The sequence below is a fragment of the Molossus molossus genome, unplaced genomic scaffold (assembly GCF_014108415.1).
Source record: "Molossus molossus isolate mMolMol1 unplaced genomic scaffold, mMolMol1.p scaffold_m16_p_3, whole genome shotgun sequence".
Classification (NCBI taxonomy): Eukaryota; Metazoa; Chordata; class Mammalia; order Chiroptera; family Molossidae; genus Molossus; species Molossus molossus.
Window position 1 is genome coordinate 13,444,487 of NW_023425366.1, and position 20,080 is coordinate 13,464,566.

The 20,080-nt window shown below is 43.5% G+C and overlaps 1 protein-coding gene and 1 pseudogene across 1 annotated transcript in view; one reads left to right on the forward strand and one right to left on the reverse strand.

Moving 5' to 3' along the window:
• The window catches only part of SPEF2 (sperm flagellar 2), a 158,002-nt gene that overhangs the window by 58,225 nt on the left and 79,697 nt on the right, over nucleotides 1-20,080 (reverse strand). The window contains exons 19-24 of the mRNA XM_036280192.1: nucleotides 16,909-17,076; nucleotides 13,512-13,601; nucleotides 9,875-10,020; nucleotides 6,613-6,740; nucleotides 6,391-6,529; nucleotides 3,383-3,520 (exon numbers count right to left, since the gene is read on the reverse strand). Of these exons, the coding sequence (XP_036136085.1) occupies nucleotides 3,383-3,520; nucleotides 6,391-6,529; nucleotides 6,613-6,740; nucleotides 9,875-10,020; nucleotides 13,512-13,601; nucleotides 16,909-17,076 (809 nt within the window). The remainder of the gene's footprint in view (nucleotides 1-3,382; nucleotides 3,521-6,390; nucleotides 6,530-6,612; nucleotides 6,741-9,874; nucleotides 10,021-13,511; nucleotides 13,602-16,908; nucleotides 17,077-20,080) is intronic.
• LOC118642914 lies at nucleotides 12,470-12,598 on the forward strand (annotated as a pseudogene).

Sequence of the window (20,080 nt, forward strand, 5' to 3'; positions counted from 1 at the left end):
ATTCAGTTTGGAACAAATAAATGTCTGCTTTGCATTGTAGTCTACAACAAAAGCCAAGAACAGTTTCAAGAAGTTTGTTTCGATCCTGAAAAGCTCAGCTGAATGGCTTCTGCAAAGCTGTTTTCTGCCTTATCAACCTTTTCTATCAACCAAGCTAAAAGAATGAAACAGGAAGAAATTTATTTGGTTAATCTGAATCTATGTTATATAGTCAAATTACCATTCATATATTTTTTTTAAATTATGGAACATACTTTAAATACTCTTGGATTTTAAATATAAATATATAATTAGGTAACTTTTAAAACTAGCATTTTGAAATGATTAGGAACACTAAACATTTTTCTCTTTCCTTGCCAAGAAACCAAAGAGAGTTTTTAAATATCGAGATATAGACTGATTTCTCAGTTGGGCAGTGTTTGTACCTGTCATGCTTGGATTTGCTAGAACGATGGAGGGAAAAATGAGTCTCGTAGACTATACTCATGAGCACCTGTACAAAACCATCTCGACAGCGAGCATCATGCACAGGTAAACCCAATGTGTGCAAAACAGATACTGACAAGTAACCAGAGCAGTGAAGATATGTTGTGAGATTATAAAAATTATCAGTCAGCAAACTATAGCATTACATTATTTGGCAAATAAATTCAGAGACCAGAAAATTATTTCCTCTTTGATTTAGAGAACAGAATTGTTTAATTATGATTAAGTTTAGTAGATCCTATTTTATACAACTGATTTGAGACAGTGCTGGTATCTGTGCCCTAGGCTAACCTTGTTATGTTATTTTATATAACAGATTAATTGATTTTTGAGGGCAGCATTTGATACATCTATAGCTAACTATGAATAAGATGCCATTCTATATCGAAGATTCTCATATAAGCAGAATTAAATAGGACTCCTCTCACATTTATGATAACTAGTAAATAATGCTTTATTATTTCTCTTGTCATAAAATCTTAGTGAAACAAATTTTAGAAATTATCTAGGATAGCATTCTCTAAAGTGTATGTATTTAGAAAACACATCCTATAGGCTTTTTTGCCCCATGGTTGGTTTTAGCTGTGGATTCAGTTTCTCAGCCAGAGAGCCTTAAATTTTGGGATTAGTGAGATGTGAGAGTTGTACCATTTCCAAGTATTTCTCAGATTAATGAGAATGATTCACAAAAATTATCTATTCCCTTTACCTGCACTAGTGGATTTCAGGTATTTCTGCTACAAGCTTTTGACACACCTGTCCCAACATGCAGTTTCTGCCTGCCCAGACTCGTGTCCTGGAACGCTACCCAGACTGGCTGTAGCTGCTTGGGCGGATCACTTTAATCCTTTGCACGGTCCGTGCCTTAGAGCTCTCATCAGGACCCGAGTCAGAGATTGGTGAGGCTGTCCCTGCCTCTCAGGTCTCTGCTAACCTTTCAAGCCTCCTGCGGTCTGACCTGCCACCGCACCCGGGTTTTGTTCCTTTGGATGTTGGAAGTACTGGCACTCATGGTCATTTATTAAACAAGCATTTAGTGAACACCTACTGTATGCTAGCTCTGGCGATTGCCAGCTAAGTATTCTCATTTCCTGCAGTAGCTCCTCGTGTAAGTGAATCGACTGAAGACCCAAAATGTCTCTTTTTCCATCGTCTGTCCTTACTGCTATTCTCTTAGGAAAAAAAAAAAACTCATGTAGACACAGCTTGACCAAGATAGCCTTCGTATTCCCCTCAGTGTGACTACATTTCAGACGGGCTTTGTCCTTTTTTTATCCTCACCCGAGGACATTTTTTGCATTTATCTTCAGATAGAGCAGGAGGAAGAGAGGGAGGAAGAGAGAGAGAGAAACACTGATGTGAGAGAGATACATCAAGTGGTTGCCACCCACACAACGGCGACCAGGGCTGGGGACAAACTGAAACCGAAGTACGTGCCCTTAGCGGGAACTGAACCCAGGTCTCTCTGGTCTGCGGGCCAGCACTCTAACCGCTGAGCCAAACTGGCCAGGGTTTTTCCTAACTTGAGGCTCCTGACCTCCCTTGTTCTTAGAACATTTACTTTAGAAAACTTTGCTAAGATCTGGAAACAGCCCAAGTGTCCATCAATAGATGAGTGGATAAAAAAGCTGTGGTACATATACACAATGGAGTACTACGCAGCTGGAAGAAAGAGGGATCTCTTATTCTTAGAGATGACATGGAGGGACCTGGAGAGTATTATGCTAAGCGAAAAAAGCCAATCAGAGAAAGACAAGCATCACATGATCTCACTTATTTGTGGAATATAATGAACAAAAAAAGCTGATGAACAAAATAGACCCAGAGACATGGAAAGGAGCACGGTCCAGACTGACAGACCTCAGAGGAGGGGGGCAGGGGGAATGGATGAGATAAACCAAAGAACGTATATGCATGTACGCATAACCCATGGACATAGACGACAGTGCCTGGGGAGGGGGGCAGGCTGGGGAGGAGAGTGTCTAGGGGAGGAAAGGAGAAATATCTATAACAAAAATAAATTAATTAAAAAAAAAAGAAAACTTATTATTGTAAATCCTTTCTCTGTCTCCTTGAGATCTCTTTTAATAAGCTTCCTGCCAGTTTTAGAACCCAGACTGTCTTTCTCTAGGACGGGGGAGCCATCTCTCTGAAATGTTGGCATCAAGGAAGAAAGCCCCCAGGTCTCGGTTCCTCTGGAAGGGTCATTTGCTCCAACTGGCGTAACTTCCTGCTGTTATGAAGACAGGAGAGAGTTGACTCTCCCTTTAGGCAAGGCTGATTAGAAAACACGGTGGCCTATTAATCCCCCCCGCCCCGCAGCTCTTAAAATCTCCCCACTCTTATCCTTGGAAGAGCTGGGTAGCTGCACTTGGTCTGTGCTCTCTCCGCTACTATTGACAGTGTCTAGGAATAAAATCGACATTTGTCCTCTTGTCCAGTGCGACTTGCTGTCGAACATGCTGCAGATATAAGTTAATCAGGTTGTTCTGATGAATGGTTTGCTTTCCCAATCCAGATAGAACCTCCTTTCTGGCATCGAGTGCCCGCTGAGTCTGGTCTGGGGCAGGGCTGCTTTCCTGGGCCTCGCTGGCCACTTTGGGTGTCTGCTGGGAGAGGCTGATGAGGGAACGACCATCAGAGACACCCTCTCTGCTGTCCCCGCCACAGCGCCAGGTCACCTGGGAGCAGGGCTGGTGAGTGGCTGCTTGAGACGCTCCCAGTTCTGGTGCCTGCTTGGTTGGGGCCAAACTGCTTTCTTTCAGCGAACTTCCTGGGCTTGGAGCTCAGGGCAGGAATTGCGCTGTGAGCAAAACGAGCCCTGAACAGAGCCTTCCCGTTCCCAGAGGGCCCGTGACAGAGGACCCGTCTGGGTCATCCTGACCGGCGTGCTTACCTGCATCAGCGAGAAGAAGTTGTTCATCATTATCCCGATGGTGTCCTGCAGCCAGCTGCTGTTAATGATGTCCAGCCGCTCCTGCTCCGCCTCCTCCTTCCGGGCATCGCAGATGTCCCACAGGCGGTCTCGTAAGTCCTGGACAGAAAGAAACGTCGCTGTTCTGCTTAAGGGTCACGGCTCAGATGACCTCAGTGTCATAAAACTAAAATCCTTTGCTTATCTTAGAAATGTCCCTAAAGAAAGTTTAGACCTAATGCACTTCAACAAAATTGATTTTGCTTCTACTCTGTCTGAAAGACACCAAACCAATGCCCATGTCTGCCACAAACCCACTGCAGAGCACTTTATTCATGGTGCTATCCTGGGTTCTAATCCTCCCTCCGAACACATGGCTGCTGCATCAAAATCTGGCCATCAAAAAATGTAGCGGGGACGTGGACAGAAATGTCATAGTCACAGGGGTTCTTACTTACTTTCATCCATTTTTGCAAGATCATGTAGGTATAAAAATGTAAAAAAAAGAACAGAGCAATTGTCTAAAGCAGAATGACCTAGGACACTCTAAAAATGGAATGTGATATGAAGGCCCATCCTAAACCTGAAAAGAGTTCAAACACAGGGCCTAAAGCAAACGCAGGTTTTTTAACGTTACAGGTTTCTACACCCCTCCTGAGGGTCCACTGCTAAAAAGACTTATAATGACATTAATGTGGTTGACTCGCCAACACTTATTGGACATTCCAAATGGAGACTATATATTATTCTCTGGTATCCATCTTCAATATATAAAAATTTTTCATATTTTAGACAACTGAAAAATTAACATAAATTAAACATTTTAAATAAATTTGAGTTATTGAAATAAATTAATTATATAATCTTGAAGTAGAGATGTATTTTTAAAAACCGATCATAAAGGCCAGCTATGAAGAACATTTTTCTATATTCATCTACACAAGCATTAAAGAACTGCTGCCTGTTAAAACTCATCTCAAATCATAAAGGCAAGTGCTCTTCTAGTGCTGGGGGAGGGGGCGGTGCTTGATTCATGAGTTGCTTAACAAAGCCAATGTGATCTTCAAAAAATAATAATATAAAGGCAAACATCAAATTAGAAATATATTTGTAACATATGAGCAACAGATAGTTTATAGCCTTACTATATAAAGAGGTCTTAGAAATCAATAAGGAAAAGAACACACCCCAACAGAGAAATTGAAACAAATCATAAAAAGGTTTTAGGAGGAAGAGAAGTAACAATGACAAACTTACAAAAAAAAAAAAAAAAAAAATAGTTAACCTCAATAGTAAAAATAGAAATGCAAGTTACAGAAGATATCTAATTTTAAGATATTTAATGTTTTGCTCATTAAATTGGAAGAGATTAACAAAAATGATAGAACCAAATAATACATTCTCATAATCTGTCATTTGAAGTAAAATTTGCAGATTTTTAATGTGTTTAATGCCTATATAGTTTTATTAACCCTGTCACCCCAATAAGTTTAATTAAAAAAAATAAAATACACAATAAAGAAAAAAAATTTTTTAAAGCATAATTTTAGATTCAGCAATTTCACTTTTTTAGGAATTTGCCCAAGAAAATAATTAAGGATGTGGTAAAGATTTCATGGGATAAAATTTCACTGTATAATTCTCTATAATAAAAAGTTGGTGCTCAATAAGTATTTGTTGATAAAATGGTGAATAATAATAGAATTTTGTTATATACATTATAATGTCAATTAATGAAATATCTTTTAGACAAAAATAATGAGGTAGATGAGTTTTTTTACTGAGAATGAAAACATGTTCTATGTTGAAAAAGATTGTTACAAACCAATATGTATGTTACAGTCACATATTTTGCAAAAATAATTGTCCCAAAGTAGTAACAATGTTAATTAATGGCAATGGGATCATGGATTTGCCATTTTAAATTTTACTTTTTATTATGTAATTTATCTACAACAAATGTGATACATTTGAAATTAGAAAGAAAATCCCATATGAGAGATTTTAAATTTAAAAACCTTCTCATTCTATCAACAGTCATCTGACTGATATGGGGAAGCCACTTTCAGAATGGCTGATGTCTGTAAGTAGGAAAGAGACAGGAAAGGCAGGTATGTTTTGGATTTACATAGCTATTAATTACTGCTTGAGGAATTTCTCAGGACAGGTATAAAATACTTTAGCTCTACTGGGACATTTGTTAATTCAATACCTCTTGGGTTAAATCCTCCGTGGGCACCCTGCTTATCCAAGTCATCATGATGCCTCCTCTCAATTTCAGTGGCTTCTCAACTGGTTTCCCAACTGGTCTCCCTGCTGCTTTTACTCTCCTAGAGACTCTTTTAAAACCAGATCCTAAGGCTTCAGCTGTCATTCAGATAATAACCTCAAAGGCCTTCCAGTGGTTCTCAACCTTCCTAATGCTGTGACCCTTTAATACAGTTCCTCATGTTGCATGTGGGCGGACCTGCCTGGAGACGGGCAGAGGAGCCGTGTCTCAGTTCCTAAGACCATCGGAAATCTGTGTTTTCCGATGGTTTTAGGCAACCCCTGTGAAAGGGTCGTTTGGCCCCCAAAGGGGTGGTGACCCACAGGTTGAGAACCGCTGCCTTGGACGATCTGGCCTCCTAGGAGCTCGGACCTCCTCACCAACCCCTCTGACCCACCTTCTCTCTGCGCCAGCCACACCTGCCTCTGCTGTTCCTCAAACACACCAAGTACCCTCCCCTTCCAGTGCCTTTCTTTGCCTGGTGTTTCCCGTGACTGACGCACTCTCCCCCACACGTCTACGTGGCTCACTCAACCACTTCTGTGCTGAATTTGCACAAATGTCACCTTCACGGTGGGCCTTCCACACCCGCTCTCGAGAGAAGCGTTCAGACCATTTCCTTCCCCATCCTCACACCTCAGGGAAGCAAGAAGGGGGTGGGTTGAGGGTTGCAGCACATTCCAGAGTGTGGAGGCCGGCCCGGCAGCTCAGACTCCCTTACATTCACTCTCTCATGTATTTCCGCCTTGATTTCCTCATCATCCCACATGTCCTCAGGAAGAGAGTTGAAATCAGCCTGCCATTGAGATACAAAATCTTGCTTGTGATCTGGCCGCCTTAGAAACTGCTGGAAACTTGTTCTGTAAGGCATTAAGAGAATGAGCGAGAGCTTGCACGTCCTGCCTGGAAACTACAAACTTCGAACTTCGGAAGCTTGACTCACCTGATGTCATATAAGAAAGCAATGACAACATGCTGGTCTTCTCGCAGGTTCCTGAGCACTGTTTTGATGGAGTTTACGTAGGAATTTTCTATTAGTTCCCAGTAAGGTATTAAAAATGAAGGTATTTCCTGTTAAATGGTAAAGCATAATAATCTTAATTTCAAAGCGAAATGTCTTCTGAATAATTGAGTCAAAGAGCAGTACTGAGCAAGAAGATCAAGATGCAACTGCTAATATTTAAAACATTCTCTGAAGAACTCTTGCTCCTTTTTTCTTCCCCTCCCCACAGCTAGGTCTTGAGACAATCCGCCTCATAAAGCTAGGGACAATGGTTGTCTTACTCGTGACTTTACAGTTTTCCCTACGATTCCCACGATGTCTGGGAGACAGAGTAAGTGCTCAAGAAATATTTACTGAGTGAATGAATTAATTGAATTGTCACAGATATCCCATTTTACCTACAAGAACTTTATGAGAATGGTTAAATACTGTTTTGAACTCAAGATATACCATGTCCATGGTCCTTCCTTGATCCATCTGTCCAAACCTGCTGTCAAGGGAAAGGAATGAGCCAGTTCAGCAGGACTTAGCCTTAGTGAACCCGTGTGAGCTCCAGGTGATAATTTTGGTATTTTATAAGTGCTCAGAAGTCATACATTTAATTGTTATATTTTGAATTTTGTCGGGGATTAATATATAAATTATTGGTCTGTATATCACTAAATCCCATTTGCCTTTCATTAAATATCTAGACATTTGTCTACATCTGGTCTTCCAGAATCTCTCATATCCTCTGTGATTTGAGTTAATGATAATGTCATATCTCTAGGCTCTTCCAATCTCTAGGATGTAATTTTTCTGGGTCTCGGAACACAAATTTATGTGATAGGACTATGTGTTCAGATCTATCCTTTCCAATTAACTAGTATTCTCTTCATTGGACAAGACTGAGCATAATAGGAATTCGGTAGGCGACGCAGAGATTCTCCAATGCTTCAGAAGTGGAAAGCATAGACCTCTCACTTTGACTGCCTCCTTGGTTCTCTCTGCACTTTCCCTGTGGCTGTCAAAGGAGGAAGGACCAAGGTTCTCCTTGAACTTGGCTGCTGATTCCACCTGAGATAGCCAGGTATGAAAGCAATCTCTCTCTCTCTCTCTCTCTTTCTACCCCCCCCCCCATCCCAACTATCTATTGAGGTAAGGTAGATCTGGGGTCCTTGTCAGTCCTAAAACTAGTGCTACTAGGTAAACTATAAGATGTCCAGTTAAATTCATAGATTATCTGCAATTCGAATTTTACTGGGCATCTCTTTCCTGTTCCTTGGCAGGTAAGCTCTACAACTCACGTGAGAAGCTTAGAGTGGGAAAAGGATGAGAGGGGATCATATGGCCTGCTTTGCTTTGCCGGCTCTAGGCTGCTGCTTCTGGTTGTAGCAAAAGGTGTTTTCTGCACTGTTTTGCTTAGGTAACCACAGGTCGGTGCTGCACATCGTCTCATTGCCCTTCTAGACCAACTCCCCATCCTTCATTCTTCACCTTGTTCAGTGCCCTGGAAGACTAGCTTATGAGAACTACTTCAGGAAACACCCTTACTCTCTACCTCCTGGACAAGTGATAAGAGAGCAGAAAGAACATGAGGTTTGACTATGTATTTCCCTGCCCCTTTCTGCTTGGTCACTGTGGGTGGCTCCATCCCTCTGCTGAAGGTCACAGCCCCTGTAAGGTGGCCCTCTCCATATGGAGGTCCTCACCTCTTCAGGCCTAGGGGCTATACTGGCTCCCAGGTATCCCTCTTTTGGGGATAATAATCTAATCCTTACATATTTCCTTACTTATTGGTCACATATATGTAAATAGTCCCTTTGGACTCTCCTTAATTTATTTTCTGCTTTCTGCCAGAATCTTGACTGCTAGAAGACCTACATGGCAGCTGGTGCCACATCTCAGTTAATGTTCATTTTTCTACTCCTGTCCTCCTTTTCCCTCTTGTCCTCTATGATTTTATTTCTCCAGGGCTTCAAGACTTGGAGTTAAAGACTGGATTTCAATATTTTTGTCCCTTACTCTCAATCCCTGCTAAATAATGTCATTTAAATTTTATCTCCTCCCAACCACCACTTGTATATCCTGCTTCTGTGATAGGTTTTTAACATATTTATTTTTAAAAATACCTTTGTTTGGCTTAGTGATATCAATTATATACATCCATAATTATATAATTTCATGTCCTCATCTTGATGTTTTTAATTAAAACAAATTTTTTTCCTTTATGATTTTAGAGAGAGAGGAAGGGAGAGGGGAAGAGAAATAGCAACATCGATGAAAGAGAACACTGATTGGCTGCCTCCTGCATGCCCCTCTCTGGGGATCGGGCCCACAACCTGGGCATGTGTCCAGACCAGGAATCACACCAGTGACCTCTTGGTGCATGGGTCAACGCTCAACCACTGAGCCACACCAGCCGGACTCATCTTTAGATGTTTTTTGTTGTAATTTTCCCCTCAATGTGAATGAATTAATTGAAGAGTTTATGATGTAATTGGAGAGATAAGACATTTCTCTAGGAAACCTCAATAATAACAGCAACATCATAATTGCTGCAATTCATGATCGAGTCTCAAAATGCCTGGCACGAATGGTCAGCTAAAGGAAAGACCATTCTCTGTGATTTTCCTAAGATGATCTATCTATTAAGGCAAGCAGGTGTGTCAAGGTGGCAACTGGGCTATTCAGAGAACAAAGAACAGAATGGACCTTCCAGGGGTGACCTGGGGCATCTTCTCACCTTAACCAGAGAACCCAGATAACTAGCTGTTCTTTCATTAGTGTACTTAGCTTCAAAACATGTCTTCTATTTCTAAAAGTTAGAGAGGTTAAACTTCATTTGAAAGCACTATGATGTGGGCATGAGTACATGGAGAAAGGGCTGTAATTTGCTGGCTATGTGTTCTGGAGAAGTCATTTTTCCAGGAAACTGCATCTCGGCTTGTCCCTGGTGAGAAAATTGGTCCTCACAGACCCGTGTGCTCCCCTGCTTTGAGCACCCCCAGCAGTCCTGAGCATGACTCAGAACCTTGAGGGCGTGGAGAATGGATGCCACGTGGTCCGATGAGTAGTCTCGAAAAATCCTCTCGGCTTTCTGATGAATGTATCTGTCTATCTCAGGCTCTGAGCGGCCTCTGAATGCTGTGAATAATGGTGTAAATCTTACTACAAATAAGACAAGAAAAGACTCTACTCTCTTGAATCTAAACGGCCGTACCTCAGGAATTGGTTCATTCACGTAGACCCATTCTTCTGATCCCGGCTTAGGTGGTGGCAGGACTGTGGTAGGTGACATGACTGTGGACTCAGCAGGTGACTTCTTTCCTGTCCCTTTTCCTCCTGCGTGTTTTCCTTTAGGAGAACCTTAAACATGCATGTTAAATCATTCCACTACGAGCAGATGAATGGGCCAGATTCTGGTGGGTGAGTAAATCTATGATTGCCATGGGTGTCAGGCAATTCATTAGTTACTTTATAAGCAACTCTGGGCAGCATCACCTGATCAGAAACCAAAACCCTCATTCTCTACAGCCCAGAAATGAACCAATAATACGATCATTTTTTTGTTTTGTTCTGTTTTGTTTGTTTTTGTAAGCAATATAACCTCTCTCATTCATTTGGCTATGAAAAGCAACTTGATGTTTTATTTTCATCTCCATCCTTGCTCCCACAATGAACATATGGTTATTGCAAAGTTGAGAGTCTAGAGAAAAGTGCATTTTATTTGCTATTGCAAGAACTGGCAAAGGAAACTCTTCACGCTGAGTGAGAGAGAGGCCGCTCCATAGTGTGGTGCCTAGCGCCCGTGAGGCCCGGGAAGGGGCGGAGGGGAAGGAGGGTACTGTAGGAGTCAGCGGAGCCGGTGAGGGGCGTGTGGGAAGAGAAGGTGTATTACAGCTCCCGAATATTCCCATGTTGCATGCATAGGCACAACACTGGCTTTCTGAGTGGAAAACTGTATTTCTTGCTAAGTCAGGGAGCACGCACGAGGGTAACTGCAGTTCAGCCGGGCTGAACGGGGGCATTAAAGAGACAGAAGGAAAAGGGACACAGGGCAGACCAGGGAGAGCAGGGAAAGAGAGAGGAAGGAGAAAGGGAAGAAGGAAGAGGAAGAAGGAGACAGAGCCCTAACTTTCCGTTCAGCACCCAGACCAGTTAAGTGGCACCCTAACTGGCTAAAAGACCGAGTGAGCGAAGGACCTGGATTCAGGAAGAACCAATATTTTCTGAAAGGATCAAGCTGTTAGAGTTTAGACATTCATTCTGTTTAAATTCTACTTATCTTCAGATTAACGACTGAGATTTTAGATGCAGTGTATAGATGAGTAGAATTGGAAGCACATTCTTTCCCAAATACATATTTGGGTAATGAGTTATGAATAATAATGCTGATTAGAAAGTAGATGTATATTCTATTTTTATACTAGTTAAATATATGGATTACACGTAGAAAGGAAATTGTATCTTGTGGGCAGTTTAGGTGACTTCTACTTTTTAAATTTAGAAACATTTAAGAAAATCTTTGTTCAGTACATAAGCAAAATGCTAATTAGTTTTTTCCTGTTGATGATCTTTCATCCTTTGACTTGACTCTCTGGTGAAATAAAAGTGATAATGTTGTGCCCACTTTAAGATACATTTTGTTAAGAAAAATTCCTAAGAAGAAGAACTTTGCAATGATAAGTGTGAGATGAAATAAGTTTCTTTTTCCTCTTCACCTATTTCAGATATTATTCAACACAGTAGAATTTAGTAAAATAAGAGCAAACAATTTTGTAAGTCCTTGGAGTTACTTAAATTGAGCTGACTATATTACTCTAGTGTATGTATTTTATTGGCTGAACTTATATTTGGTCATTGTTTGTGTAGTCTGTATGCTTTTAACTAGGGATGATCTTAGGCAGCAGTTCTCAACCTGTGGGTTGTGACCCCTTTGGGGGTCAAATGACCCTTTCACAGGGGTCACCTAAGACCATTGGAAAACACTTATTTCCGATGGTCTTAGGAACCGAGACACGGCTCCTCTATCCGTCTCCAGGCAGGTCCGCCTACATGCAGATACGCCCACATACAACATGATGGACTGTGTTAAAGGGTCGTGGCATTAGGGAGGTTGAGAACCACTGATGCACTGTTATGTCTGCCTTGATGATTTGGTACCTAATACACTGATGCACTGTTATGTCTGCCTTGATGATTTGATACCTAATACACTGATGCACTGTTATGTCTGCCTTGATGATTTGGTACCTAATACACATAGGTATAATGAACTGCCACTTTTGATGATTCTGTGATAATCTTTCATTTGATTGTGTTGATCACAATAAGAAAGCAAGGGATGAATGATGTAAATGTGAAAATTATTTTCCCATTAGTATAAGCAGGTGAGAGGTGAGCATAAATGATAGCTCTTCACATCTCAGCTAAAATTTTTATCTCGGTGCTAACTCACCAAATGGCTCTAGGTATTGAAACCCCTCACATCATTTAATCAGAGAAGGGTGGGATTCTCTTTGAGATTCATAATTATGCATCTTTATTTATTTTTAAAATTAATTAATTTATTTTTGTTACAGATGTTTCTCCTTTTCCCCTCACTGATTCCCCCCTCCCCCTCCCTCCCTGCCCTGTCCCCAGCTTTGTTGTCCATGTCCATTGTCCATGCACACATGCATATGAGTTCTGTGGTTTATCTCTACCCCACCACCCCCACTTCTGGGCATTGTCAGTCTGATAATTATGCATCTTTAAATGTCAAAAATAGATAGGTTTTTAGCACATCATTTTGTGCTAAAAATGTTGCACAGTTATCACTTCTTGGCCTTTTGGCTAAGATTAAGTACTGTATCTGTTCTTATCAGTTTAAAAATGTTGCACACTCTTGGGAGGCAACTACAGTGGCAGTTTGTAATGAATGTTAAACAAAGGTGCACCCTTCATGACAGACCATTTGAATGCACCCTAGAAAATGATACTGCCTTTCAAGTTCTAGTTAATTGGTCACTACAGCCACTTCAACATACATCTAACCAATATGCTTTTAGAGGCTGGGGTTTTCTTCTGCCAACTGTCAGGAACTTTAAAAATGTATCCCCCTTATTTCACAGAACTAGTTAAAATAAAATAGAAAAAAGCATAAGCAAAATTAAGGTCAGGAAAAATACAACTTAAAGGAGAACGTCAAAACCAGGAGAGGAATTAGAAGGCAGAGCCTGAGATCCATCCTTGCCCAGATACTAAATCTGAGCCACTAATTTGGTTCTAAATTTTTAGACAGAAAAATAGAAAAGAGGAAATGCTATCATTTAATTAATTATCTAACCACTTAGAGGAAGAAAGATGTTCCTATCCCTTGATTCTAAATGAATTTTCTCACCTAGGGTTTCAGATAGGGGCCGTTGAATGATGTGGTGGACATGCTACCCCTTCAGAAGATATAATTCCAGATTATTGGTCTAATGAAAGGTTCACCCCCACTGCTGTGTTACGTCATGAAGGTAGTTGAGGATTTTATACCAAAGTGCTTACCAGGAATAACAATTCCATGGGGACCCAAAAAATACGGTTCAGTATATACCTTTCTGATGTCATATCTTAGCTCAAGGATAACACCTATAATGTCCGTGATGAATGGATATTCTGTACACTAGATATTCTCTAAATGATGCCTTACAAGTATCATTTTTCTCAGCAGGACCTTTGCTAAAGCCAGGTTACAGAAACACTGAGGTTATATTCTTTGGCAGGGGCTTATGGTTTACAAATGCCTGAGAAAAGTATTCAGTATGTACTACTATACAAATCTAGTTTTCCACTAAGACAGAAAATGCAGAATTAAATTTAATATCTACCTTTATCTGTTGTAGTTTTTCTTTTGAGTGAAGTTTCACCTTTCTTCCCTTTTCCTTCCTGATGAGATTCTTTCACACCATGTGTGGGCTCTAAACAAAATTCAACACGTACAGATCATAGATGGTTTCCTTCAATAGTCTGAGCTACATGGTTTGTAAGCAATCAAATGTTATTTCTTACAGATAAACAGTTACATTTGTGGAGCCCATAAAATGGCTCAGGCCTTTACTGTGTATTAAAATGTATCCAAAGACAGACGATGGATCAAAACTTCTTGAATGACAGCTTTACTAGCACTATTCTATTTGGTCACACACAAGTTCATTCCTAGTTTAATACCAACATTTTGTAGTGGATTTGATTGTAAATTCTTCAATGCAACAGAGCTGCAGAGTTTTAAAAGTCAGTCACAATCCATCTGAAGAATATGGCCCTCTTGGATTTATTTCAACTTTGATCTTTATACAAATGACAACTAGGTTGGTAATAGAATGATGCCAGACACCCTGACAAAGAGTTAAATAACCACGTGTATTGATATGGCACATCCTTGAACTTCCCCTGACCACACACTTGGTTGTCTTGTGACTTCTATAGTTCCATTTTGCACTGACTGTAACTTGCAATGTGAAGGGTAGACTGGATACCCTGGAATCTAGTTCAAATATATATTGGAGGGAACTGATGATCTAGAGGTCAATAAGATGTCCCGAATAATAAAACGGTTCCTTAAAAAAATTCACTACATCCTGCGTTGTTCACTAAACAAATTCAGTCATTCTTCTCCCTTTCTCCTGAACTACAGTTTTTTTATCCCTTCAGTAGAAAGATGAATCTATGGGACAATTTAAATGCCTTTGACAGAGAGACCCCATCTGAACCTATTCTTTGTATTTAGAAGTGACAGTCACAAGAATGTGTAAGCGCATGGCGCATCTCTTACATCCAAACATCTCAGACCCAACAACCAAGAGTCCACAGGAATAGGACCAGTGCAAGACAGAGGAGTAACCTCAAAACTTTGTTAACTTCTATAAAAGGACTTTAAACATCCACATAGTTCACCTCCAAACTCATAAATAAGTAAGTAGATACATAAATAGCCTAATGTTTGAATTCATTGCCTTATAAAGAAATAAGCTTAATAATAATCATCATCATCATCTACATAAGCTTCTAGTTCCTTTAATAACAACACTCTGGGTAACCAACTATTTAACAAGCTCTAAACAAGCTCAAAGCAACAGAGAAAAGAAGGTAAAACTAGAGACACCTAGGATACTGAGCTTACACAGTGTTGTGGGCAAGTCTAATTTCTGCTGAGAGCAGCAGGTACTCTCTCCACTTTTTTTTTTTTTTTAAATAAATCATTTCTAAAATATATTCTGAATCTCAAAAAATATTCTTAAGTAGCAGCATGGGTAGTGCTATTAATTTTATCATGTTGAGGATTTTAGTTTTAAATGAAATTCTGACATTTGGTAGGATATTTGATAATAAACTCTTTAATAGATCATAACTGATGTTTTTAAAAATTTAATCCCAAGTGCATTTGAAGCAGATATAAAATGCAGAACCATATCCAATGTAGAATATTTGGACAAAAATAACTTACTACTCAGTGTGTTATGCCTCCATCTTACCCCATGTCCACCCTGATTTTTTTTTTTTAGTAAATAATTCATCTCTTCTTTTCATCTCAACTTCAAAAGGTGATTGCAACTGGGTGTTTGAGTTGGGCATGTTCTGAGGCCTCAGGTTTTCAGATCTGAAATGTTCCCTTTTGGAAAAAAAATAAACAAACCTGCTGGAAATTTCCCTCTTAAAATTGCTTAACCCAGCTTCCCTGAACGAGGGCAGCGAGGCCGGTTCTATTGCCCCATTGATGCCCCGAAGCACAGCGATCGCCTTCCAATTAGGCCTCTGGAGACGAAGCCTTCGGGACATTTTAATAGATCGGGCCCTGGCCCTGTCCTCCGTGGAAAAAAGAGACAGATACAACCATTCTTTGAAACAACAATAGCTTTATTATTCCTTCGGCACACAGTACTCAAGAATACAATCTTAAATTCGCAAGAAAACCTCACAAACTTAAAGACCGAATTGTGTCCTAACCAGAAACACCAGAGCCTGGCTGAGGGCCTGGCTCAGGCAGGTCCTCCTGCCTGGGGCGTGGGGGCCACCACAGGTTGGAGGCGGACTGGCTTGTGTAACCACAGGCTCACTCGAGGTGCTGCAGAGACTAACCTCCGAGTTCTACAAGGCTTTTTAAAGATTTCCATTTTCCCCTCCAATCTCTGAAATGTTTTTTAAATTTCCTGGTGAGGTAGTAAGAAGGGGTGTGTATTTGTCATGACTTTGTGTTTTACTGTTCACAAGATAGAAACCTTTTTTAGAGTTTGTGTATTTTGTCTTTAGATAAGCCCCGTTTTGTTGGAATACGATGGTCTTTAATAGATCATAACATGTTACTAAAGTCTTCACATTTATTTGTTTAATACGAATAAATTTAATTTAAAAATATTCAGACTCATCTCAAATCTTCATGAAGCATGAAGACGATAGGGTTTGGAAACACAATCACGATACACTAACAGGAATGCGCCCAGGTAGACTCAGGTACCCTGTCCCACCGGCTGTCACACCGCTGAAACCAGAGGCTGCAGCCACATTCACCCTTATACACAGCCCCACATTGGTAACGGCATCCTACAAGATCAAGCATCTCAACAATTAGGCACTTGACTTTTGTCATCAGTTACATTGTCTACCACGTAATGTAACGGTCCTTAGTGGTTAAGAATCTAGAAAAACCTTAAGGTACAAAGTATTCTCTACACACGCTCTTTATCCATCTATATTATATGTTATAAATACCTACGTTTACTGAGGTGTCAGGTACTTGTTTCTATCCTCTTACAATCACATTGCACTGAAGATTGAGTTACATACAAATTCTAGTCTCTAATGAGTGCTGTTGATTTGTTCTCCTATTCTGTGGACAGCTGTTTATGCTGATTCTCACTGTAATGAGATGTTCTCTACATAGAAGCCTACAGTTCAGCACACACATCTGTACTCGCTCTGCTCTAAGTACCTTCTGGCTATTCTCTGGGCCTCGTCCTTTCTCACCTGCGGACTTAGTCTAGTCAGTGCACCTGGGTGTGAGGGCTTCCCGTCCACCCCACGCAGTGAAGCACCTGAGCTCGGAGACAGCCCTGCTCTTAGCTACCAAGGGCTCTTCCACCCCCACCTGAGCGTAGAGCTCGGGCGCCTAGGGTTAGGGTTGCGCAGAGTCTGAATCTAGACGAATGGACGGGTGCTATGACTTGTCATTCTTTCCCAGGTGGAAATGAGAAACTGGTAGACAGGCCCATAAATTATGCTGTCAGTCACCTGATGGTGGTTTTCCTTTCGCAGGAGGAGTTACTGAGTGCTGCAGAGGATGGGTTTCCTTCTCTTTTTCTGGTTCAGGAGGAGGGGCGGGAGGTGGCAGAGGTGGAGACTCAGCCAGAGAAACTTCTTCTTTTTTCTCAGCTTCGTTTTCTTCTAATTTCTTTTTGACTTCAAAAGGACGACAAGAACGGACTTTTATTAGGGACGCCAGACACCTAGTATTTCACTTGAACTACGATAAATCACCTAAATTAATATAAATTGCCCTCACCGACTTAAGGCTACGTTCATGTTTTAGGCTCTCCCTTGCGTCTGATGGTATTGGTGGTGAGGATGGAGATGAGGACTGTGTGTGTGTGTGGGGGGGGGGCTTGTTGAGGGGTGCCCAATGTAAAAGCAACAATCTAAAAGTAGCAGTGTAGTGGAATAGGAGAAAAAGAATTAGTTTAAGTTCCCAATGGACAAACAAGGTACAAAAGGTGTCCCGAGAAGGCGAAGAGCAATGGGCTAGCAGAGGTGGGGGTGGGGCGGGCCTGGAAGGGGAACGGTGCGCAGCACCAGTGTCTATGAAGAAAGAGATATAAAGCACCTGGAACAGCACACGGTACTCAATTAAGTTTTAGCAATTCCTTCATTTATGTAACGACTCCTTGCCGAACCAGAACGGTGCCTTGACAGAGAGGAAGGGCCGTCACAGTAAGGTAGCGCCACCACTGCCCACCAGCACTACTGTCGCTACTCCCGCTAGGACAGCCTCTGCAGCCGGCTCCAGGCACAGCTCCGCCACCATGCCCACCAGCACTACTGTCCCTACTCCCGCTAGGACGGCCTCTGCAGGTGGCACCAGGCACAGCTCCGCCACCACTGCCCACCAGCACTACTGTCGCTACTCCTGCTAGGACGGCCTCTGCAGCCGGCTCCAGGCACAGCTCCGCCACCACTGCCCACCAGCACTACTGTCCCTACTCCCGCTAGGACGGCCTCTGCAGCCGGCTCCAGGCACAGCTCCGCCACCACTGCCCACCAGCACTACTGTCGCTACTCCTGCTAGGACGGCCTCTGCAGCCGGCTCCAGGCACAGCTCCGCCACCATGCCCACCAGCACTACTGTCCCTACTCCCGCTAGGACGGCCTCTGCAGCTGGCACCAGGCACAGCTCCGCCACCACTGCCCACCAGCACTACTGTCGCTACTCCCGCTAGGACGGCCTCTGCAGCCGGCTCCAGGCACAGCTCCGCCACCATGCCCACCAGCACTACTGTCCCTACTCCCGCTAGGACGGCCTCTGCAGCCGGCTCCAGGCACAGCTCCGCCACCACTGCCCACCAGCACTACTGTCGCTACTCCCGCTAGGACGGCCTCTGCAGCCGGCTCCAGGCACAGCTCCGCCACCATGCCCACCAGCACTACTGTCCCTACTCCCGCTAGGACGGCCTCTGCAGCTGGCACCAGGCACAGCTCCGCCACCACTGCCCACCAGCACTACTGTCGCTACTCCTGCTAGGACGGCCTCTGCAGCCCGCACCAGGCACAGCTCCGCCACCACTGCCCACCAGCACTACTGTCACTACTCCCGCTAGGACGGCCTCTGCAGCTGGCACCAGGCACAGCTCCGCCACCACTGCCCACCAGCACTACTGTCGCTACTCCTGCTAGGACGGCCTCTGCAGCCCGCACCAGGCACAGCTCCGCCACCGCTGCCCACCAGCACTACTGTCCCTACTCCCGCTAGGACGGCCTCTGCAGCCCGCACCAGGCACAGCTCCGCCACCGCTGCCCACCAGCACTACTGTCCCTACTCCCGCTAGGACGGCCTCTGCAGCTGGCACCAGGCACAGCTCCGCCACCACTGCCTACCAGCACTACTGTCACTACTCCCGCTAGGACGGCCTCTGCAGCCCGCACCAGGCACAGCTCCGCCACCGCTGCCCACCAGCACTACTGTCCCTACTCCCGCTAGGACGGCCTCTGCAGCTGGCACCAGGCACAGCTCCGCCACCACTGCCTACCAGCACTACTGTCCCTACTCCCGCTAGGACGGCCTCTGCAGCTGGCACCAGGCACAGCTCCGCCACCGCTGCCCACCAGCACTACTGTCCCTACTCCCGCTAGGACGGCCTCTGCAGCTGGCACCAGGCACAGCTCCGCCACCGCTGCCCACCAGCACTACTGTCGCTACTCCCACTAGGACGGCCTCTGCAGCTGGCACCAGGCACAGCTCCGCCACCGCTGCCCACCAGCACTACTGTCCCTACTCCCGCTAGGACGGCCTCTGCAGCCCGCACCAGGCACAGCTCCGGCTGCGGGAGACACGGTAAAATGGGAGAAACCCCCGCCTGGTGGCACTTGCGTTCCCGTGGTGAGAGGACTCAGTGATGCGTGCAAGGCTGGCAGGGGACAGGTGCTGAGGAGAAGATCAACAGAACAGCGGACGGGGGTCAGGCGGGCTGCGGGCTGGCTGGCGAAGATCACAGAGGGCTGAGGAGCGAGGCCCGCTGAGAAGGGGCATTTGAGCACAGCCTGGGAAAGAATCAAGGAGCAAGGCCCGTGGGTGTGTGAGGGAAGTGTTCCCACAGGGGACAGGCAGTCCAGGGCCTTGAGTGCCGGAGCCGGCTGGTCTGTGTTACCAGGTCCCTGCCATTGTTACGGCCCTTTGGCTCTCATGGTTCACGTTCACCCTCTAGCACACTGTCCCTGCTCTCCTGGACCTTCCAGCCCGCCACGCTGGAAACGGCCACGGCTTCACCGACCGAACCCTTGGCGGGGGATCCCCAACCTTGCAGGGCGTTTCTTCGTCTGCACCTCCCTTTGCCCTTAGGTGCTTGTCTGCAATTCGGCAAAAGGAGGCTTCATTCTAGTGGATGTTCTTTCAAAGTGCAAATTAACTTTTTTTTCTGATTATAAAGTAATACATAGTTATTGTTTTTAAAAAATCAGACAATTGAGACACTTAAGTAGACAGGGAAGTAGCCTGCTCAGCTCTTGTCCTTCTCCTTCCCTGACGGTCGTACTGTACCTGCTGCTGGGCTCTTTCCTGTGTATATTTAATACATACACGTCCTTTTACAAATAAAAGTGAGACTATTTTATATATAACCTGCCTTTTCCCACTTAACAGTATATGATGGTCATTTTTACCCCCACACCAGAATATATATAAGCACCATGGCCA